Source organism: Anomaloglossus baeobatrachus, chromosome 2, assembly GCF_048569485.1.
Source record: "Anomaloglossus baeobatrachus isolate aAnoBae1 chromosome 2, aAnoBae1.hap1, whole genome shotgun sequence".
NCBI lineage: Eukaryota > Metazoa > Chordata > Amphibia > Anura > Aromobatidae > Anomaloglossus > Anomaloglossus baeobatrachus.
In genome coordinates this window covers 756,792,846-756,817,398 of record NC_134354.1, presented here as the reverse complement: position 1 = coordinate 756,817,398, position 24,553 = coordinate 756,792,846, and the positions used below count along the sequence as shown (strand labels likewise).

Sequence of the window (24,553 nt, the reverse complement as noted above, 5' to 3'; positions counted from 1 at the left end):
ATTACTGCAGGGGACATTACTAAACAATGGAGATATTACTGCAGGGGACATTACTAAACAATGGAGATATTACTGCAGGGTACATTACTAAACAATGGGTACATTACTGCAGGGGACATTACTGCAGGGGACATTACTAAACAATGGAGATATTACTGCAGGGGACATTACTAAACAATGGGTACATTATTGCAGGGGACATTACTAAACAATGGAGATATTACTGCAGGGGACATTACTAAACAATGGGTACATTACTGCAGGGGACATTACTAAACAATAAGGACATTACTGCAGGGGACATTACTAAACATTGGAGATATTACTGCAGGGGACATTACTAAACAATGGGTACATTACTGCAGGGGACATTACTAAACAATGGGTACATTACTGCAGGGGACATTACTAAACAATGGGGACATTACTGCAGGGGACATTACTAAACAATGGAGATATTACTGCAGGGGACATTAATAAACAATAGGCACATTACTGCAGGGGACATTACTAAACAATGGCTACATTACTGCAGGGGACATTACTAGAAATGGGCACATTTCTGCAGGGGACATTACTAAACAAAGGCATATTACTGCAGGGCACATTACTAAACAATGGGGATATTACTGCAGGACACATTACTAAACAATGGGGATATTACTGCAGGGGACATTAATAAACAATGGGCACATTACTGCAGGGGACATTACTAAACAATGGGTACATTACTGCAGGGGACATTACTAGAAATGGGCACATTTCTGCAGGGGACATTACTAAACAAAGGCATATTACTGCAGGGCACATTACTAAACAATGGGGATATTACTGCAGGACACATTACTAAACAATGGAGATATTACTGCAGGGGACATTACTAAACAATGGGCACATTACTGCAGGGCACATTACTAAACAATGGGGATATTACTACAGGGGACATTACTAAGCAATGGGCTCATTACTCGAGTCGGCTTATACTCAAGTATATACGGTATATCCCAAACTCTAGATTTTAACTGGAAAAGTTGGGGGTCGTCTTATATGCCCAGTAGTCTTCTACACTGGAAAATATGGTAAGTATAAATCAGCAGTTTAGGATAGAAATATATAAGGATACGTGATAATGAAATGAGAGCGGTTAATGCAGAACATACCTCGGGCCCGCGTTCTGCACCTCCGGGCCGGACCCCTCACTGATAATGGGTGATGTCCGGCTCTTTGATCAGCGGTATACGAATCCCAGACAAGTGTTTAATGTAGCTGATTAGTTATGTGCGCTGCTGATAAAGCTCAGCCGCTTTCCTGTGTGGAGGGCATTGAGTAATAGTCACATGAAGGAGGAGGAAAACAAAAATCCTCGTCTAGCCATTTTTTCCATCCTGAAGAGGAAGTGATATTTAATGAAATAAGTTCTCTGGGAGTAAGGCTTCACGAGGTCGTATAAAGCCATGGCTGCTATACAACCAGAGCTAGAGAAAATACAGGCATTGGGGTCATTTTACACCATTAAATAACTTTTCACATTAAAAAGACTCTCGCATTTGGGCCATGTTGGATCAATCAGAATATAGCCTCCATCAGCCGGTGAGCATGTCAGAGACTGGGGGCACACATGGGGAATTATTACTATCTAGGGAGAATTACAATGACCCCAATATTTTGGAAGTACAGTATTTAGGGTGCTACATAAGTACAAGGCAGCAGCATAGGTAACAGGGGGCTGAGTGGGGTCGCCCCGAGCACCGTGATCACAGGGGCCCACCTGGAGCTACCGCTATTGTACATTGTATTAGGAGTGTGTAAACCCCCCCAATACAGTTAATTCTAGGGGGGAGCAGGGAGACATGATCTCCCCGCATTACTGTTCTTCATTCAGTAGACTACAGGTCAATTAAGGCCTTCTAGTGTACAGAACAGCATGGAGACTCATGAAGCGGGAACGTGGAGCGGCGTGATGATGTCATCATGCTGGCGTTTCCTGGCACGATGACATCACCACATTGGTACTGTCACTGGACTCCTCAGGATCCATGCATAGGTGACTATAAGAGGTTTGTTTTTTTGTTTTTGCTGGTGTGGGATACTGGGGGTACCCTACAATGGGGGGGCCATATTATAGTGTGGGAGGATACTGAAGGCATATTACAGTGTGTGGATATACTGGGGGCCATATTACAGGGTGGGGGGGATACTGACGGCCATATTACAGGGTGGGGAGGATACTGACGGCGATATTACAGTGTGGGGGAAATACTGGAGGCCATATTACAGGGTGGGGAGGATACTGACGGCCATATTACAGGGTGGGGAGGATACTGACGGCCATATTACAGTGTGGGGGAAATACTGGAGGCCATATTACAGTGTGATGGAAATACTGGAGGCCATATTACAGTGTGATGGAAATACTGGAGGCCATATTACAGTGTGATGGAAATACTGGAGGCCATATTACAGTGTGATGGAACTACTGCGGACATTATTATAGTGTAAAGGGATACTGGGGCGTTATTATTGTGTGGTGAGATACTGAGAGCAATATTACAGTGTGGGGAGCATACTGGGGTCATATTATAGTGGGGGAATAGTTGGAGCCATATTACAGTGTTGGGGTAATACTTGGGGCAATATTACAGTGTGGGGCTATTGGGGGCCATATTATAGTGTGGAGGAGAATAGCCTTGGCCATATTACAGTGTGCGGGTAAAACTGTGGGCCATATTAAAGTGTGGAGTAATATTGGGGGCCATATTACAGTGTGGGGATATTGGGGTCCATATTCTAGTGTGGAGGTGAGTAGTGGGGGCCGTATTACAGTGTGAGGGTAATACTGGGGGCCATATTATAGTGTGGGGGGGGGAGTGGAAGCCATATTACAGTGTAGAGGTAATACTGGGGACCATATTACAGTGTGGGGACATTGGGGGCAATATTATAGCGTGGGGGGGATAGTATGGCCATATTACAGTGTGGGGGAAATACTGGGGGCCATATTACAGTGTGAGAGTAATACTAGGGGCCATATTACAGTGTGGAGTAATATTGGGGCCATATTACAGTGTTGGGATATTGGGGACCATATTATAGTGTGGAGGGGAACAGTGGGGGCTGTATTACAGTGTGAGGGTAATTCTGGGGGCTGTATTACAGTGTGAGGGTAATACTGGGGGTCATATAGTGTGGAGGGGAGTAGTGGGAGCCATCTTACAGTGTGGAGGTAATAATGGGGGCCATATTACAGTATGGGGATATTGGGGGCCATATTATAGTGTGGGAGGAATAGTGGGGCCATAGTACAGTGTGAGGGTAATACTGGGGGCCATATTACAGTGTGGGGGGGGGGAATAGTGGGAGCCATATTACAGTGTGGAGGTAATACTGGGGGCCATATTACAGTATGGGGATATTGGGGGCCATATTACAGTGTGGGAGGAATAGTGGGGCCATAGTACAGTGTAGGGGAAATACTGGGGGCCATATTACAGTGTCCGCGTGAGCTACAATATGTTTTTAATGTTGTAGTTTTGATGGACATTAATTCAAAATTTTTACTCTGGTTATGAATTAAAGGATATTTTTTAGAAGAATCTTTGATGGATTTTCTCCATTCTCTCCAGTCAACACAGCGTGATGACCCCCACACACAATAATGATGGCCCCCACACAATCCTTCCAAACAATGAGGCCCCCACAGCCTTCCACACAATATGATGGCCCTCATAGAGCCCCCTCACGGTATGATCATCCCCATGACTACAATGTACTCACTGGTTAAAAAAAGCCAACAAACTACTCACCTCTCCCTGTTCCCTCGCTGCTCCAGCCTTTGCAGAGCTTGTTCTGATGCTGCACACGACAGGAGCAATATAGTGACATCATCGCTCCCGCTGCACTGAGACGGCAGAGCTCAGACACACGGAGGGAAGAGGGAGCTGATGGCTCTCTGCTCCATCATTGATTTAATCTGCATCCAGGAAGTGATGCTGAGACCCTCCGACTCTCGGACCCCATAGCACCCGCAAGGTCTGCCGCTATTATTTGTCCGCCACTGCTAGTACAACTATCAGATTCAGTCTTTCTCACTTGTGTTTGACCACATTGCTGAGTCTATGAAAAGAGGAACAGAAGAGGATGGGGCGAACTTGAACTGGGAACGCCACACTTCTGATGCCACGTAATAGCTGCTGAGGCTGATATTGTGGTACATATGCCTTACATATAATTATCAAATGGGACTAATGGGTAGGACTCGTTATATTTAGCCCATCAGACACTACACATGGATCCACCACTAACGAGCCTACGAGTGTCATGACACAGACTTAGGAAAGATCCGGTGTGAGCCAAAACACACAAAAGGGGTTACACCAGGACAAACAAGGGGTATACCGGGTCCACTTTAACAACAGAGTGTCCTAGGACTAGCGAGGGGGAAGATGGACACCTACTGCACCTACCTGTCCCTGTACACCTAGCCAGTCAATATACAGGTTCCTCTCCTGTCGCCGAGCAGGAACCTGAAGCCCTGAAAAGACCTTACAATAGTCCCTGACTAAGGAGTGGGCAGGTGAGGGACGCTAGTCCTACCCCTGCATTAGAACAACACACCAGGGAAGGAGGACAGACAGGGGGAAACCACTGCAAAAGATTATTGCAGCCACCACAGCAACTATAACAGAGGATTTCATCAGCTCCTTCCACCTCCAGGACCAGCATCCAAATGACAAAGAATAACTAGCACCCTCTGCTGGTAGCAGAGGGTATATATAGGGTCTGGGAGTGGTACCAAACCGGAAACACCTGAGCTGGTAATGAGACGGCTTGCTGGCAAGGAATACTGACATTAACCCTACGACTGCCAAAGGAAAGGAAACACGTTTAATATTGAATGGAAATGACTCAAGTTCTGACTCTGTCACTAGTCTCATAATGGAGAGACAGCCGTGACAACGAGGCAATGATATTGTCACACACAGAACCACACGTGTAGGCTTAAAAAGTATTATTTTATTATGTGTTCACTTTTATGCTCGTGCTAATATAAAATAAGTCAGTTTATAGTGGAAACAGTATTTACAGAAATACATAAAAGGTAAAAAAAGGATATTAGAGCACAATGATATAGTGAGTACAATGCTGTATATGGGAACACATGATATAATGCAGTAGCATCCTAAATATTAATACATTGCTGTACAAAAATAATATATTTAAGACTGTGTTTGATAGAACAGGTGAGAATTATGAAGACAGTTATGATAAGTGAGTTCAATTTAATACATAGTATCCAGGGAATACTTATAAATACAAAATGACACAAGAATTATATAATTGCTGGGGAAAGTCGAAAATCAAGTGGAGTCGGCATCTGAACCCTAGAGTCTTGTCCATGTGGTCTTTTCTCTATTTGTAACTCGTTTTGCAAATGTATATATGTAATTATTTTTCACCTGATGTAAAAGCCGCTGTTCTCCTGAATCCGGCGCTGTTTTTCTTTTGTTCCTGCGCCTCTCCAATCCTGAGATATGGCCCTTTCTTCTCTATATATAAATCGGGTTTTTTTGTCAAGTGGGTGTGGCCATCAAGCAGGTCCATGCCCACTTGTATAAAAAAAATCTAGATTTCTATAGAGGCAAAAGGATAATATCTCAGGAACCGAGAGGCCCAGGAATAAAGGAATAAAAGAAAAACAGCGCCGGATTCAGGAGAACAACGACATTTACATCAGGTAAAGAAGGTACATATTTATGATAAGCGACAGGTTCTCTTTAAAAAAAAAAAAAAAAAAAAAAAATCCATATGGGAACTTTATGGAATTTCAAAAAGGATATGCCATAATTATCCAACGGATATGTGTCCGATCTATCTCTAGAATTGGAGCTGCGCACTCTCAGGAATGGAGAGGTGATGGCTCATATGGAGCTTTCTCCATTCATTTCTATAAGAGAGCCAGTCTGGTTCGAAATGCGTTGAATCAATAAACCACTTTTTTTTTAATAAAGCACAGCATCATTATTTACCGGCAGCGCAGAATAGCCACTAATCCTCGTCTCTCATAACATGCAAGATGGGAACGCTCCTGTAAGTTGGCCGCATCGATTATTGGCGGGGCCAACGTACTTTGTCAAGATGGGCAGAATGTTTTATGTGTATGGTGTCTGCTGGCTGTTCCCTGAAGGCACATTTTGGGAGAAATAAAAGATTAAGCATAATGGATTTCACTCTGTTCTCCCAGTTCTTTTAAACAATTTTTTTTAACTCTGTTCTCCCAGGAGATAAGTTGCCGCCAGAGGTACTTGCCAGCTGCTTAGTCCCCTTCCGATTAAGAATACATGCATGCTCACGTGAGTGTGCATGTACATGGGATAGTTGGATAAAAAAGCTGATAAAGCTTTATATAAAGTCATGACATCCCAGGGCACAGACAAGAAAAGTACACAGAGTTTGTTTGCAGTCGGGAGCCATTTTACATAGCCCTGCATAGGAGCTGAAAAACGACATCAACAGATTTTTAATAACGATTAAAGTGTTTTTCATTGCGATCTATAAATGTTACCAAATCATCAATGTTTTACTTTAACTTCCCGCAGAATGAGTTCATCTTGGGTGACCTGTGTGCACTTCTGCGGTTCTACCAGCAGAGGGCAGAGTAAACCACGGCTCTTGTTTTGCTCCACTTTGTACCAGTGACTTTAGCGGAACTTCACATTTGGAGGATGTGGTTTTTGGTTTTGTTTGTTGTGTATACTACTTTGGATTACAAACCATGAACACACTGCTCTGCTGGTAAAAATCACAGCCGAATTTAATAGTATGTATACTGTATGAGAAATGATTATTTTGGCAGCGGGTGGCTAAATCTAGCGGCGCTTGTGGGGGGGGGGGGGCAGAGACTGTGGGAATTTTACGGGTTTGGGCTAAAATAAGTGATTGTGAGTTTGTAGATTGTTCTATTTATAGTTCTCACAGGGCCGATCTCTGGATGAGACGTCAAGAAATGGTCGGGGCAACACTAAAAGGCGATCTGACCCCTCACACGGCAAATCTGTGCTAGTAAGTACTTTAATTCCTCGTAACATATTAATTCTAGAACGCTACAAGGTGTTGTTCCTCACTTATTCCTCCTGGAACTGGGTGCTGCCATTCCCCTATTCAATAGTGTGTTCCTTGCACACTGACACTGCAGTAGCCCAGTCCCAGTGTCAGTGCGATTGCGCACACAGTGTGGTTCTGCGCGTGATACCTGGCGCACCCTGAAATAAAGCAAGCAAGCGGTGTCACAGAGATCAGAGAGTGAAAGAATTGTGAAGTGCGCCTGCTGACTGTGCGCGCCTGCTGACTGTGCGCGCCTGCTGACTGTGCGCGCCTGCTGACTGTGCGCGCCTGCTGACTGTGCGCGCCTGCTGACTGTGCGCGCCTGCTGACTGTGCGCGCCTGCTGACTGTGCGCGCCTGCTGACTGTGCGCGCCTGCTGACAGGGTGCGCCTGCTGACAGTGCGCGCCTGCTGACAGTGTGCGCCTGCTGACAGTGTGAAAAAACTAAAATTGTTTTTAGACACTTATTAGGGGAGCGCTTTCAATCAAGACAAAGAACGGGCCATGATAGCCAAATCAGAGGGCTTAACCGTGCATCTATAAGCCAAACTAAGGGTGCACCGAGCCACCATTATTGCCATATTAAAAGGGAACCTGTCACCAGATTTGGTGACTATGAGCTGCGGCCACCACCACTGGCCTCTTATATACGGCAGTCTAACATACTGTATATAAGAGCCCAGGCCGCTGTGTAGATTGTAAAAATCACTTTATAATACTCACCTAAGGGGCAGTGCAGACCGGTCGAATGGGTGTCTCCGATACCGGCGCCACCTCTTTCGGCCATCTTTGTCCTCCTTCTTCTGAAGCCTGGGTGCATGATGTGTCCTACGTCATCCACACTCGCCGGCATTGAGGTCCTGCGCAGGCAGATCAAAGTATTGTAGTGCGCCTGCACAGGACCTCAATGCTGGCCTGTGTGCATGACGTAGGACGCGTCATGCACCCAGGCTTCAGAAGAAGGAGGACAAAGATGGCCGAAAGAGGACAAAGATGGCCGAAAGAGGACAAAGATGGCCGAAAGAGGACAAAGATGGCCGAAAGAGGAAAAAGAAGGCCGAAAGAGGAGGCGCCGGTAACGGAGAAGAGAGACGCCCATCTGACCAGTCTGCACCACCTCTTAAGTGAGTATGATTTTGTGTTTTTTTACGTTCTACACAGCGGCCTGGGCTCTTATATACAGCATGTTAGAATGCCTGGTATATTTTTTTTTTTATAGGGGCCCTGCGTAAGTTGTTTAATTGGCACTTTGTAAGCAACACACTCCCTTTAAGGCAGCTGAAACTTTAGGGCACTGACACTTCATCTTTATCTAGCTTTTTGCTTTTAAAGTCTTTTTAACTACTAAAATGATAATTGATGTAACTATTCCTCTTAAAGGGCATGTCCACATTTTCTCAGATTGCCAACAGATTTAAGGCTACTTTACACACTGCGATATCGGTCCCGATATCGCTAGTGTGGGTACCCGCCCCCATCTGTTGCGCGACACGGGCAAATCGCTGCCCGTGTCGCACAACAGCCGTCACACATACTTACCTGTCCGGCGACGTCGCTGTGACGGGCGAACCGCCTCCTTTCTAAGGGGGCGGTCCGTGCGGCGTCACAGCGACGTCACTGAAGCGTCACTGAACCGCCGCCCAATAGCAGCGGAGGGGCGGAGCTGAGCGGGACGTAACATCCCGCCCACCTCCTTCCTTCCGCATAGCGGCCGGGAGGCAGGTAAGGGGAGCTTCCTCGTTCCTGCGGCGTCACACGGAGCGATGTGTGCTGCCGCAGGAACGAGGAACAACTTCGTTACTGCTGCAGTAACGATTTTTAAGAATGGACCCCCATGTCGCCGATTAGCGATTTTGCAACGATGCAAAATCGCTTATCGGTGTCACACGCAACGGCATCGCTAATGCGGCCGGATGTGCGTCACAAATTCCGTGACCCCAACGACTCCGCATTAGCGATGTCGCAGCGTGTAAAGCCCGCTTTAGTCTACATTGCTCGATTATACTCCAGAGCTACAATCAGTATTCTGCTCGTGGAGCATGGTGTACATTTAATAATTTCATGTCGTGTTCTGATTCTCAGCTACATCCTGTATAAAGCGGAGTTCACATGTCCTGTAACCATCCATTAGAACAGATCCTGCAGAGATCCGTCCTCCATAGACTCCAATGTTAACAGATTGCTATTTATCTTCACTCACTATTCTGCTGGTGGAGTAACGGTGTACATACAGTTGAAACCAGAAGTTTCCCTCCACTCTCTAAAAAGACACATCTGCAGATATGTCTTTATAGAGAGCGGAGGGAAAAACCTGCAGACGTGTCTGCATAGAGAGCGGAGGGGAAAACCTGCAGATGTGTCTGTATAGAGAGCGGACGGAAAAACCTGCAGATGTGTCTTTATAGAGAGCGGAGTGAAAAACCTGCAGATGTGTCGTTATAGAGAATGGGGGGAAAAACCTGCAGATGTGTCTTTATAGAGAGCGGAGGGAAAAACCTGCAGATGTGTCTTTATAGAGAGCAGGGGGAAAACCTGCAGATGTGTCTGTATAGAGAGCGGAGGGAAAAACCTGCAGATGTGTTTGTATAGAGAGCGGAGGGAAAAACCTGCAGATGTGTCTTTATAGAGAGCGGAGGGAAAAACCTGCAGATGTGTCTTTATAGAGAGCGGAGGGAAAAACCTGCAGATGTGTCTGTATAGAGAGCAGAGGGAAAAACCTGCAGATGTGTCTGTATAGAGAGCGGGGGGGAACCTGCAGATGTGTCTGTATAGAGAGCGTGGGGAAAACCTGCAGATGTGTCTGTATAGAGAGCAGAGGGAAAAACCTGCAGATGTGTCTGTATAGAGAGCGGGGGGGGAACCTGCAGATGTGTCTGTATAGAGAGCGGGGGGAAAAACCTGCAGATGTGTCTGTATAGAGAGCGGAGGGAAGCGTCTGGTTTCAACTGTACATTACTTATCCTGTACTGATCCTGAGTTACATCCTGTATTAGGCTATGTGCCCACGCTGCGGATTTCGCGCGGATTTTGCCGCGGATTTCCCGAAAATCTGCAGCAGCAGCACTTCCAAGCCATTTCAATGGCATTTTGGAAATGCTGTGTCCATGCTGCGGATTTTTCCGCTGCGGATTTGCCGCGGATTTTGATCCGGAAAAATCTGCAGCATGTCAATTGTTTGGTGCAGATTTGGTGCGGATTTTTCGTTTTGAATGGGGGAAAAAAAAAAATGAAATCCGCATCAAAATCCGCGGCAAATCCGCGGCAAATCCGCGGGTGCGGATTTGCCGCGAAAGTCGCGGATTTTCAGGCAGAAAAATCCGCAGGGACATTCTAGCGTGGGCACATAGCCTTATACTCCAGAGCTGCACTCACTATTCTGCTGGTTTCAGAGCTGGCTAAATGCTCACATAAATCTTGCCTTAATGATTTCTGACATTCTGGAAAGTCTGACATATGAAAAGCTAGCTCTCTAGGCTGCACTAGCTTGTTGATTTTCTTTTTGGCAGATCTATAACGGAGCCTCCTAAAGAAACAAAACCTAGTACAGGCTACAAGTTAGTACAAGGAAAATGACGCAATACAATGCAGAGTCATTAAAGGGAACCTGTCCGCACGTCTTTACATATGGAGGTAGTAGTATGGAAGTACATGTGTTTGTCCACAGTAAAAATGATACCATTGTTTTAGAGATCCGAAGAGAGAAAGCTAAAGTAGAAGCCAAATGCAAATTAGGCTGGAAGTTCACTGGGGGTGTGAACCTGCACGCGAAAGAAGCAGTGACAGTGCACAGACACACCCACAATGCACTTCCAACCTCATTTGAATATGGCTAGATTTCTAATGACTGGCACACTGTGATGTTAAAGGGAACCAACCAGTAGGATTTTCCCATATAAAGTACAGGCAGTGCCATACTGGTTCTAGGATGGTGATTAAAATCATACCTTCACTTCCCAGATTGGATCTCTTGGATTGCAGAAAAAAACATTAATAAGGAAACAGAAATTGGTGTAATTCTTGATTGGCGTTTGCAGCGGGGCAGGCCTTTGTGGATCGGGTCTTCTATGTAAATTCCTCCTCCTGGTGTGCCCCTCTTCTTTATTCAAATTTCACTCTGCGCCATCATTGCTGCTGTTGGCGGCGCATGTGCATTGCTAGAGTAATGAGGTCTTCAATAAAATGGCGCCGTAGTCAGTGCATGGGCATACCGCGATTTCCAGCGCCATTTTATTGAAGACACTGTGTAGACGACTATGAGCAAAAGGGGCACATGCGCAGATGAAATAAATAATCTGTGCATGCGCCAATGTTGCTCATAGTCTTCTCCACAGTGTCTTCAATAAAATGGCGCCGGAAATCACAATACGTGCATGCGCTAACTACGGCGCCATTTTAATGAAGACATCACAACTCTAGTAATGCGAAGGCGCCGGCAATGGTGGCGCAGAGCGAAAGAAATGGGGCAAGTCAGGAGGACGCCGGAGGAGGAATTTACACAGAAGACCTGACCCACAAAGGCCCGTCCTGGTGCACATGTCAATCAAGGGATGCACCAATTTCTGGACCTTTGTCAATAGTTTTTTCTGCAATCAAAGATCCAATTTGAAAAGTGAAGGTAGGACTTTAATCACCATGCTAGTGCCAGTATGGCACTGCCTTTACTTTACGGGGAAAAATCCTGCTGGTTTGTTCCCTTTAAGTAGGGTTTGCAGATGAATAAGTTGGATCGGGTCACGTAACGTCATGAGGTGATCTCCATTGGCATGGTATCAGAGTCTCAGTGGACACAACAAACTGGCACCCATGTGAATTTGTTTTTGGCCAATTCCAAACTTAGGATATGATGGCACACCATATATATGAGCCCTGAAACACAGTTGGCAGCCATGATGTACCAAGATTTAATGTAAACACATCACTCAATGACCAGTCACCAAATAACCCTACTAGTACCATGTAGTCTGCCGGAAAATGCAATATAAAATGAAATACGGCAGGAAAGACTCCATAACTCCATACAATTCCTACTATCCCAAGCAAGGTTGTCTGTCTGTAGTGTGCACAAGGTCAGTGGAGATGAACCGTAACCCTAGTGCCGGATCACCCAGCCCTCCCGTAACTATGGACCGGTCAGGTTTGCTTCCTAAACAGGGAAGGGATACAGAGCTTTCCAAAAGTCTGGTCTTACCCATCCAATGCCCTATAGCAGCCACACACTTAATATTTTCCAGAAATGTAGCCCTCTTGTCCTTGTCCACAAACAGTGGTGGATCATAACTTAAGAATGACTACATTTTGTTGCTCGGTAACATCATGATGATCATTCTGCAAGACTTCTTGATTTCTTTACCATAACGAAGCCTTAATCATAGAATGGTAGAGTTGGAAGGGATCTCAAGGGCCATCGGGTCCAACTCCCTGCGAGTACAGGCTTCCCTAAATCACCCCAGCTATATGTTTATCCAGTTTCCGCTTGAAGATTTCCATTGAGGAAGAGTTCACCACCTCCCGTGGTCGCCTGTTCCTTAAGTCCCTAAGTAAAATAAGAAAACCTTCTACTCGCCTCTCTCAAAAGCTCTCCGGGTCTCCTGACCGTCACGTGACATAATTATTTTACATGATTGCTGCAGCCACTCAGCGGTCACAGATCGGCTGCTGCTCATCACTATGGAGTCAGAAGTGTTGACTGGTTCCAGTGTCGCTGGAACTGTGCCGATGTGGAAGAGGACAATAAGCTTTTCTTATTTTATTCGAAAGACTTAGGCAACCTCTTTAAAGAAATGCCATTAAACCAAGCCAAAAGCATAGCCAGATATACTGTACCGTGTTTCCCCAAAAATAACACCTACCCTGAAAATAAGCCCTAGCAGGATTTTTCTGCCTTTTTTGGAGTATGTTTAAAATATAAGCCCTACCCCAAAAATAAGCCCTAGTTCAAATCATCATAATAATAGGATCCTGAAATAGGGCTTGGGAAGTCCTTTCAGGATATGTAACTTTTATTGGCGTACGCTGATGTAAGCCCTAGACGTTTATAGCCATATGCCAGCTAGTTAATGGAATGAATATTCACCAGTCTGCCCACCCCTAGTGAAATAATGAATATTCACCTTGTTCCCCGCCCACCCCTCTGCCGGCATCAGTGATCAGACCTTGTGTTAATAAAATAATGAATATTCACCACCTTCCCCGTCCACCTCTGTGCCAGTGATTCACTCAGTCGTATTACTGCCTGAGGATAGCTGCGCAATGCTCACAGTGGCCGGTGGCTCTTCTGACTTGAGCTTGTCATTGTGCATTTCTATGAGCTGTCACGCTCAGATGAGGAAAGTCACCGACCACTGCAAGCATTAAGCTGCGATCCTCTGGCAGTAATATGACAGTCTGAGTGAATCACTGATACACAGCACAGAGGGGTAGGTGGTTAAGGGGGTGAATATTCATTATTTTATTAACCAAAGTTCCAATCACCAACGCCAGCAGATGATGGGCGGGGAAGGGGGTGAATATTCATTATTCAATAACACAAGTTCCAATCACTGTCGCCAACAGAGGTTTGGGTGAGGAAGGGGGTGATTATTCATTTTTTCATTAACACAAGTTCTAATCACCGACACCGGCAGAGGGGAGAGCAAGAAAGGGGGGTGAATATTCATTTTTTCATTAACACAAGTTCCAATCACTGACGGCGGCAGATGGGTGGGCAGGGAAGGTTGGTGAGTATTCATCATTTCCTTAACACAAGCTCCAATCGCTGATGCAGGCAGAAGGGTGGGCGGGGAAGGAAGTGAATATTCATTTTTTCATTAACCCAAGTTCCAATCACTGACACCAATACAAAATATAAAACATCCCCCAAAAAAAAGCCCTAGTGCATCTTTTGGAGCCAAAAATAAAACAGTTTTATTTTCAGGGAAACACAGTTTTTAACTTCAAGCCAGCCATTTCAGTTAACTTCACCCCTGGATACTGTGAGACGTTAGTTCTAAATAAGACAAACAAATGAGTTAGTAGAACTCAGAACATTTCCAAAATACCAACCTTACATAAATCATATAAAATCCATATATAAAATCCTTAAATTTTTACCTTCTAGCCTAAAATGTATGACAGATTAGCCAGTAATACGACAAGCAGAGGCAAAAATGCTGCAGAGTAACGTAAGGAAACAAATATGTACAAGAATGTCACATATTACTGCAGAACGTATTATTGGACTTCAAACCTATACACATAGGAGTAATATCTCAGGAAATCTGTGCTATATACACTATGTTGCACCCTCTTGTCCTCTAGGTCCAAAAACTAGATAATTTCTCAGAGTTTGGTCAAGGTGGATGCCCAGTCCACAGCCGGAGCCAGGATAAATCTTGCTTGGTATGTATGTGCTTATAGTCACTTGGAGAGGGTTGCGACCATCATGTCTCTCTAATGGAGTTTATCCCTTGACTCTTTAAAATGTCAACAAAATAGGAACTTACCCTTTAAAATCTAGTGACTATACGTTTTTTGGGTGCAACATTTAACAAAATGTATAAAACAGTCTTTTATTGCCCTCAGGGTTTCAAGAGTGGCCTTTAAAGATCTCATCCAGATTAATATCTTTCATCCAGTCATCATTGATGTGGCCAGTTTTCAGTAACGCATCAATGAAGTCGGAGTCACCATTTGGAGACGACCCTAGTCCACCATTTTGAGAAAGGAAATCAAATGAGCTCAAGTCGTTGCTGGAGTCGCTCCGAGAAAACGCTCGAGAAATTTGATTGGGTGATGTAAATGTGTTGGGTGGCATGGTCAACCCTCCGCTAGCTTGGCTCAAGCTTGGTAACATCTGTGATCGCAATGGAGATTGCCCATGATTAAAGCCCCGTAGTGGTTCAATACTTTGCCCACTGTTGGATGGAGCCATTGTATTTAAAGGAGTCATTTGTACCCCAGGGTTGACTTGGTTTGGCATCGATATAGCACGTTGAGGGAATTGCTGATGACTGATAATACCTTGAACAGATTGGTTTGAATATTGGTTGGTGTTGGCATAACCCACCAAATCCTGCCTTTTTACTTCTGAACTCATCCATTTTTGGGTCGAAGATGAGTTGTTGATGACATTTTGAGATCTTTGTCCCGTGACACTTGGCCCATTGGGTCTAAATGTTGAACCATTATTTCCAGTCTGAGTACCGAAAGGTGCCATATTTGTCCCGGACGTAACTGCTGGTTGACGTGGCACAACATTGCCATTCTGGCTCGTTCCCATCTGGTTTGGGCTGGTGTGGCTCAGACCATTATACAGAGATTGCTGTGGACATGATACATTCCCAAACATGCTTGGACTTCCCTGAAGAGGAGGCATTCTAGATACATGGTTTGTTGAAGAATGTGTCTGATTCTGAGGTGTCATATTCGTTGAGGGTGAATTTGGTAGAGTAGGGTCTGTGTTAACAGCTACTGTTGGCAAGCCACCTGCACAAAAAAGAAGGATAGCAATTAAACAAATAGAAGATCACCTACAATATAAATATATAATACATATATATAAATTGGCCATATAATTACATTTACAGAATTAAGTGTAAAACATAGATTATCATGTGACCATGGCACATGTTAATGGATGGGATGATATTGGCATGATGAATGCAGGAAAAATGGTCAACCATAAGAATCCAAGTATCTTTGAGAAGAACCAAATTGTGATGGCTATATCACTGGGTCACAGTTTATTTAAAATGTCAGGTCTTGTGGAGTGCTTCCAGGTAGCAGTGGTTAGTACCTACCAAGGTTGCACCATGGAATTACCACCGGTAAACAGAACGCCAAAGGTTCATTAATGCGGAGATCAAAGGCCTGGTCTGATTCCATAATAGAACTAACTAATATAGGGAGTGAAGGCTAGCCATTCTGGTCTAATCCCACAGATGAGCTAAATAACATGGGGAGTGAAGGCTAGCCAGTCTAGTCTGATTCCACTAATGAGCTAACTAATGAGGGGACCGAAAGATAGCAAATCTGGTCTGATAACACATAAGAGCTAACCAATGCATCAAATAAAGGTTAGGGAGTCTGGTGTGATCCTACAAAAGAGTCATCTAATACCGGGAGTGAAGGCTAGCCAGTCTGGTCTGATAACACAAAATAGCTAACTAATGTGGGGAGCGAAGGCTAGTGAGTCTAGTCTAATTCCATAGAAGAGCTAACTAATGTGGCAAGCGATGGCTAACCAGTCTGGTCTGATCCCATAGAAGCACTAACTAATATGGGGAATGAAGACCAGCCAGTCTGGTCTGATCCCACAAAAGAACTAACTAATACAGGGCGTGAATGCTATCCAGTCTGGTTGGTGCCACAGAAAAGCTCACTGATGTGGGGAGTGAAAGCTAGCCAGTCTGGCCTGATAACATAGAAGGTCTAACTAATATGGGGAGTTAACGCTAGCCAGTCTGGTCTGATCCCACAGAAGAGCTAACTTATACGGGGAGTGAAGGCTATCCAGTCTGGTGTGATACCACAGAAGAGCTAACTAATATGGGGCATGAAGGCTAGCCAGTCTGGTCTGATACAACAAAAGAGCTAACTAATATAGGGAGTGAAGACCAGCCAGTCTGGTCTGACCCCACAGAAGAGCTACCTAAGACAGGCAGAGAAGGCTAGCCAGTCATATTTGATCTCACAGAAGAGCTAACCAATACAGACTTATTCATAGAAGAGCTAAAGCAGCACAAATTTCTGAAAATGTCAATGTTGGCATTGATAGAAAGATGTCAGAACATGCAGAGCATCACAGCTTACTGTATATTGGGCTACAAACCCCAGGTCACCCACACAAGTGTCTACAATAGATACATGAGAGTCACACCAATAATAGTGGCCTCTTTCAGCAGGATAATGAAACCGGCCATAACGTAAATTTGTTTGAGGAACATGACAAAAAGATCGAGGTGTTGACTTGTCTCCAGAAACTCCTCAGATCTCAATACCGATCAACTATATGTGGGATGTACAAGAAGTCCCACCCATGAAGGTTGCACCGAGCAAATTACAGGACTTAAAGGGTTGTCCACTTCTAGGACAGCCCCTTCTGAGTCTACATTTCCCCCAGGTAAAATAATAAAGCCTAAACTCACCTCCTGTACCGGCGCCTTCCACAGGGAGATTGTGACTGTCACGATGCAGACATGGAAAAGTTTGGCGTGAGGCCACACACACAACTTAACAGGGGTAACACCACAAGAAACAAGGGGTACATCAGGGACACTTTAACAACGGTGGACCCTTGTGCGAGTGAGAGAGAAGATGGACACCTTCACTTATCTGTCACTGTATCCTGCACTCCTAGCCAGTCCCTACACAGGTTCCTCACCTGTGGCCAAGCAGGAACCTGAAGCCCTGAGTTACCCCACAATAGTCCTAGCTAACAAGTGAGTAGGTAAGCATCACTAGTCCCACCGCTGCACTGAAACAACATACCAGGGAAGGTAGACAGACAGGGGGAAAACAACAACAAGCTGCTGCAGTCAGACCCATGACTGCAGCCACCACAGCAACTTCAAAAAACTTTACAGCTCCTTTCACCTCCAGGCCAAGCATCCAAATGAATAATAACTGACCCCCTCTGGTGGTAGCAGAGGGTAAATAAAGGGACTGGGAGTGATCCAAACCGGAAACACCTGAAATCGTAATGAGACTGCTTGCTGGCAGGGAATACTGACATTAGCTCTCTCCTCCCCAAAGCACAGAGAATACATTTAAATAGCAGAGTCTCACAAAGTAAAGTGAGACTCAAACCCAGAACTTGTCAATAATCTCTAATGGCAGAGACACAACCGTGACAGTGACATCAAGCAAGCCCTGCATTCAATCAGCTCCGTCTTATGTCTCCCCACCTTCGGACCAAATGAGCAATCAACCGGAAGTGAGTGCTTCCTCTCACTTCCTGTTGATTGCTTGTTTGGTCCGAAGGCGGAGAAAAGGAAACAGTCGCTTATTGGATGTGGGGCTCGCGTGACGTCACAATGTCACTTGAGCCTCAGGAACAAGAACCTCGGCACCTGATGAATGGCGCCAGTACGGGAGGTGAGTATAGGCTTTATCATGTAACATCACTTGAACCCCACATCCAATCAGTGCCAGCTTCTGTCTCCCCACCTTCGGACCAAACGAGCAATCAACAGGAAGTGAGTACTTCCTCTCACTTCCTGTTGATTGCTTGTTTGGTCCGAAAGCGGGGAGAAGGAATCCGGCACTGATTGGATGCGGGGCTCGCTTGACATCATAATGTCACGTAAGCCTCAAAAACGAGAACCGCGGCACCTGAGGAACGGTGCCAGTACGGGAGGTGAGTATAGGCTTTGTCATTTAACATCACGCTAGCCCCACATCCAATCAGTGCCAGTTTCTGTCTCCAACATTCTAAACAAACAAGCAATCAACAGGAAGTGAGTGCTTTCTCTCACTTCCTGTTGATGCTTGTTTGGTCCAAAAGCGAGAAGGAATCCGGCACTGATTGGATGCGGGGCTCGCTTGACATCATAATGTCATGTGAGCCTCAAAAACAAGAACCGCGGCACCTGAGGAACGGTGCCAGTACGGGAGGTGAGTATAGGATTTATCATTTTAAGAAAGGGGTTGTCCTAGTAGTGGACAACCCCTTTAAAAGATCAGCTATTAGCTTCATGGTTCCAGATAGCACAGAGCCTTCAGAGGAATTTTCTGATGGTTTCTGTGAAAGTCAGACAAAAAAAAAATGTTGGCATGCACCATTGGACTTTGTATGTACGGAGGTATTGTGTCCTAGAAATGTGGCGGTGCCCAGAGGATGTACAGCTCCAAGCACAGCCGCACAGCTTCTGTACACAGCCCTTCGCCATGTGCATGAGCCCTTAACCTCAGTTTGCCAGCGAGCATTGCTTGTTTTTTTGTCTTGCAAATTAACTTTCCTCTAAATCCCATAGACCCTGATGTATATTATTGCCCACCGTATTTCTTGCCGCCATCCAAATGAAAGACCGACTGTCGGACGACTTGGATGAATTGCTAATTTTATTCAGAATATTCAGCTTTTTATTTACTAACGTGTTTCTACAAGGATTCCTCTCTTCTGTTTTGGCAGCAGGGACAAGAGCTGATTTAACAAGTTCAGTAAGGCTGTCCGAGACGGTAATAAATTACTGTTATGTGCAGCTAGCCAATAAAAATGTCACTGTGAGATCCGAAAAAAAAAAATTGAAACTTTTCACTTGTTTGTGCCGGTCGTATGTCTATGTACGACGCTATAAGGAGCCACATTATTGTTCTGCTTCTTCACAATGAAAAGCGCATCTAAAGTGGGAAATAAACAGAAATGTCTAAGGAGGTGACAGTTTACCGTCATTGTCCCTTTCCCCACACGGAATTAGGCTGGAACGTCTGGGTTGGAAACTCACCAGGGATAGGACATGAATTTGGCATTGAGAAGTGCCGAGCTATGCAACCACTGTAGCCTGAAATGTACACACATATTTCTATTTGCATTTTCAGCATGCATACATTAAAAAAATACATTATAAAGAAGGGGGTGATGTTTTGCTTCTTTGATATGATTAAAGCAACTTGTTTTTTATTGCTCTGAAATGGATTAACTTAGAATCTTAATGTAAAAAAATAGTTGTGTTTCTTATTATTTTGTATTTACAGCTTCCATGTAGATAAATGTGTCTCCATAGCAACAGACTACAAGCAAAACCACTGTAGTCAGACCCAGTATCCATGTTCCCTTCTACCTGTCCTCTACTTTTCGCCAGCACATAAAATTATAGAATCTATACCAGGATGGGGCTATGATGGGGACATCTATACCAGGATGGTGCTATGAAGGGGGCATCTGTGCCAGGATGGGGCTATGATGGGGACATCTATACCAGAATGGGGCTATGATGAGCACATCTATACCAGGATGGGGCTATGATGGGCACATCTATACCATGATGGGGCTATGATGGGACATCTATACCAGGATGGGACTATGATGAGGACATGTATATCAGGATAGGCTATGATGTGGACATGAATATCAAGATGGGGCCACAATGGGGACATCTATACCAGGATGGGACTATGATGGGAACATCTATACCAGGATAGGGCTATGATGGGGACATCTATACCAGGATGGGGCTATGATGGGGACATCTATACCAGGATGGGGCTATGATGGGGACATCTATGCCAGGATGGGGCTATGATGGGGACATCTATGCCAGGATGGGGCTATGATGGGCACATCTATACCGGGATGGGGCTATGATGGGCACATCTATACCGGGATGGAGCAATGATGGTAATTCAGGTTAAATTGCCCTGTTGGCACTTCGCAATAAATAATTGGGTTTTGGGTTGCAGTTTGGGAACTCGGTCTCTAAAAAGTTCACCATCACTGATCTAGAGGCATATAAGACAAAAAGTAGACAAAAACATTTTTCTCCTACTTATGCTTGAAACCCATCTGTACCACTATCTTTCTGGCGGTTCCTTTCCTACAGATTTTTTTTCAAAATATCCCCCCTGCTAAAAAAAAAAAAAAAAAAAAAAAAAAGGGGGCAACCTCCCAGATGGGTTGACCAATAATCTTCCAGGCATCACTGAAGCCTCCTGAAAAGTAGAATTTCCAGAAGGTTTCTTGTGCATGTCGAGACTGTAAATAGGTCGTGGCTATAAGGGAAAGTTGTTAGTGCTGTGCCCCATACACCGAGATCAGTCTACTCCCTGAGTTTGCATGTTGATAAAAGAGTGTCTCACATTTTATCCAGTACTTTCTATAGTTGTTTTTTTTTTCAGGTCTTTTTGTCTTCTGTATACTGGACCAAAGTGGCCAACTCATCAAGGCTTTTTAAAGTTGGGATATACATATGTTAGATATTAGGGGGTCCCATAATAAAGATTAAAATAGTTCCTTCTTGGGGCAGCCTAACACTTCAATAGATCACCAGTAGTAGAGAAAAACTTGCTTGCCATTTAAAAAGGGAAGGACACAACCTAGAGTGGTGTCCCATAGATGATGCTTGGGATTTAAGGACTTCACACATCAATTTTGGAACAAATCAAGCCAGATATATCACTTGAAGCAAGGATCACCATGCTATGACACATCATTCGAATAGAGCAAGGAGAAGGACATCATGGTCAGAAGAATAGAAGGAACAAGGTGAAAAGGAAGTTCAGCAACCCGATAACTTGATACTATCAGGATAATGGTGGAGAAGACCCTGGTGGACCTATCTAGGTGTAGAAGACCCTGGTGGACCTATCTAGTCGTAGAAGACCCTGATGGACCTATCTAGTTGTAGAAGACCCTGATGGACCTATCTAGTTGTAGAAGACCCTGATGGACCTATCTAGGCGTAGAAGACCCTGATGGACCTATCTAGGCATAGAAGACCCTGATGGACCTATCTAGGCTTACACAAGATCGCTCTTTCTACAGAGCGTTCATCCATCACGCCATGGCTCAAGATCGAGCTGAAGGCCATTAAGAAGAAGAAAGATACACTTTAGACAGTTGTCAGCCAAACAGCTGCTCTTCTGACAGTTGCCTCTTAATCTCCTTATATATGACCGCTCCGCGGAGAGGAGAGATCCCCTACCAGAGGTAAAATAAAAAGTAAAATAAAAGGAATGGGAGATTAAGAGAAGAACCCCATCCATGGAAGATGGTTGGCCGATCCAAAGAAGCATGTTTGGCCAACTTTAGAGGTAGACGTGGCACACAGCTATAATTGTTAGTCCCTGTCTTAAACAATTAGCTGACATGATGTCTACAGAACCCAAAACTTTTCTATCACCATTACATTACCTATAGTCACTTGGGTCCCATTAGCCTAAATGTAAAAAAAGTCTCATACTTACTGCCAAACTGATTTGCCTGCTGAATGCCGACCGTGGTCCTCCGCTGATCTTTATAGTCCGGTGGTGGTCTTGTCAAATGTCTGTTTAATTGTTCCTGGTTGTTACACTTCTCCTTTAAGAACAAAGAAATAAAAAATTCTATAAATATCAACTAAGGAAATCCTACAGCGTTTGTTAGAAACAAGTCTAATATGGAAGAAATTAAAAGCTGGGATGGACGAGAACTTTCCGAACTACTTGTCAGGAATTCTGCACAGATTTGTTTTCTTGTATTGTAAATGATCGCGAATTCGGTATGAAGTTTCCAGTGAACATCCATCACCATTCTGCCACATCAGAAGCAAATAGACAGACATAAAAAGGTGGGGCTAACTATAGGAACTTTTACTGCTCCTGAATGAATCGGATCGGAGCAGTCGCCTAAAAATCTGATGGCTGGGACCGCCACTGCTCGAGGAAAAACTGAAGGTGACCTTTAACTTTAAGGATTTGTAGAGGTTCAGGGACTCAGACTCTGACCCATCAGTAAGTGATGGATCATCCAAGTAAAATCTATATTGATATAAAATTAAGTGTAAGCACTAGGGATGAGTGGACCCATTGAAGTTCGGTTTGGGGGGTTCAGCCGAACTTTAGATAAAGTTCAGTTTGGGACCCGGATTTGACCTGAACTCCAATGGAAGTCAATGACTGAGCAGTTTTGGCTCTCCGCCCACATACAGCCAGCCATGAAAAGAGCACTTCCGGGGAAGGTAGGGCATTTTTTTCCACATACATTGTGTCCGTAAACGTTGTTGGTACCCCCACTGAGAGCCATTCAGAGACTGCAAATGGCTCGGACTAGGCCGAGCACTCACAGTAGCCGAGAACACAGATGCTTGATTGATTGGTTAGCATATGAAGAGCACCCAAACTCTGAACTAGGACACTGATTTTTTTAAAGAGACTCTGTCAATTGATTTTGTAGTACAATGCTAATTCTGATGCTCAATCACTAGGTGTCACTAGATACAACTAGTCAGTAGTGAATAAAGGAGTAGTCAAACAAGCCAGAGTCGGAAAGCGGGAGGACACGACAGGATACAGGGAACTAGCGGAGAAGTGGTTGGAGTACAAGCTGGAGGTCAGAAGTCAGGAGGTCATGTAGGGAACACAGGGAGAAAGCGGAGACAAGGTCGGGGTACAAGCCAGAGGTCTGGAGCCAGAAGGTAACGTCAGAGTCAGGGGAGATGGGCAGAGAAGGGTAACTAAAGTCCAGGGTCGAGAGACAAGATCTGAACACTACGCTTACAGGAGCCAGAAGCACTTACAATGGAACAATAACTACAATTTGCGGCGTTCCGGATGAGGTTGCTCCCTAAAGAAGCAGAGCAATCACTTGGAATGAGGTGTCTGTGAACAAACGTCTCCCAGCACCAACGCAGGACCCGAGGCTGGGAAACAACCCATCCCCAGGAGCCCAATACAACAACAGAGCATCGGTTCTGCAGGTGACCAGAGCACCGCAAATCAAAATCATGACTCTAATGTTATCTTTGAATAAGGCTGAAGGAGACCTTTTAGGATCGGTAACTTTTATAGCTCTACCTTATCCTGTTATCTTGCTGTAAGCTCTGTAGAATTCAGTGTCTTGTGCAACATAGTCAAGTGGATGTAAATACAATTTTCATATTCATGCTTCCCCGCCTACCTCCCAGTACATTCAATATCACTTCTGAGAGGTGGAGAGAGTATTGTTGGGGGGGCAGCAGTGCAAATTCAATTCAGATTTACAGTACTATCACTGATGCCAGCACTAAGAGATGGGAGGGGGCACAGAGAATATGCAACTTGTAATTACATATGCTTGACTAGTTATTATGTCACATTGAATTCTACAGACCTTACAACAAGATAACAGGATAAGGTAGAGCAATAACACTTACTCATCCTGAAAGGTTTCCTTAAGCCCTATTTAAAATTAACATTGGTTTTGTACTACAGAATCACGTGACTGATTCCCTTTAAAAGCCTGTGTTCGGTACGAATCTTTACAGTTCCGGTTTGCTCATCTGTAATTAGCACGTATGACAAAATTCAAATTTGCCAAACTCACTGGAATTTGACTATGAAATTCAATTCACATTGAAATTTGTTTGCTGCAAATCAAATTTGCCTCCAGACCCCAGAGTAAAATAAAATGAGGGGTTAAAAAAACAAACAAAACATTTTGCTCACCCCTTACCTGTCCTGTCACCACAGCCCCCACCCCCTAGTCCTCCTCTTGCTCACTCACTCCCTCCGGCTATAGTGTTCTCTTTCATCTTCAATCTTTGGCATCTCTGGTGCTGACTAGACCTCAAGCAATATCATGACATTGCGAGGTGAAGCACATCATGAGATGCCAAAAAGTGAAGTTGGTAAATGAGACGGAAACCGGTGTTAGGAGTGAGCCAGAGGATGGCTTGGTGTGGTGCTGCAATGCTAGGATAAATGAGGGCTGAGGTCATACAATGATTTTTCATTTTTTAACCCACTCCAGCCCCAAAAATGATCAAACAAAATTATCACCATCGTGCCTGGTTCTAACGAA

The 24,553-nt window shown here is 44.6% G+C and overlaps 1 protein-coding gene and 1 long non-coding RNA gene across 2 annotated transcripts in view; one reads left to right on the top strand and one right to left on the bottom strand.

Moving 5' to 3' along the window:
- Nucleotides 1-6,745: 6,745 nt before the first annotated feature.
- Nucleotides 6,746-24,553, top strand: part of LOC142292259 (uncharacterized) — a 137,092-nt gene continuing 119,284 nt past the window's right edge. The window contains exons 1-2 of the long non-coding RNA XR_012750592.1: nt 6,746-6,817; nt 6,967-7,059. This is a non-coding gene — a long non-coding RNA (uncharacterized LOC142292259). The remainder of the gene's footprint in view (nt 6,818-6,966; nt 7,060-24,553) is intronic.
- The window catches only part of MAML2 (mastermind like transcriptional coactivator 2), a 234,254-nt gene continuing 222,902 nt past the window's right edge, over nt 13,202-24,553 (bottom strand). The window contains exons 5-6 of the mRNA XM_075337483.1: nt 21,982-22,093; nt 13,202-15,564 (exon numbers count right to left, since the gene is read on the bottom strand). Of these exons, the coding sequence (XP_075193598.1) occupies nt 14,666-15,564; nt 21,982-22,093 (1,011 nt within the window). The 3' untranslated portion in view covers nt 13,202-14,665. The remainder of the gene's footprint in view (nt 15,565-21,981; nt 22,094-24,553) is intronic.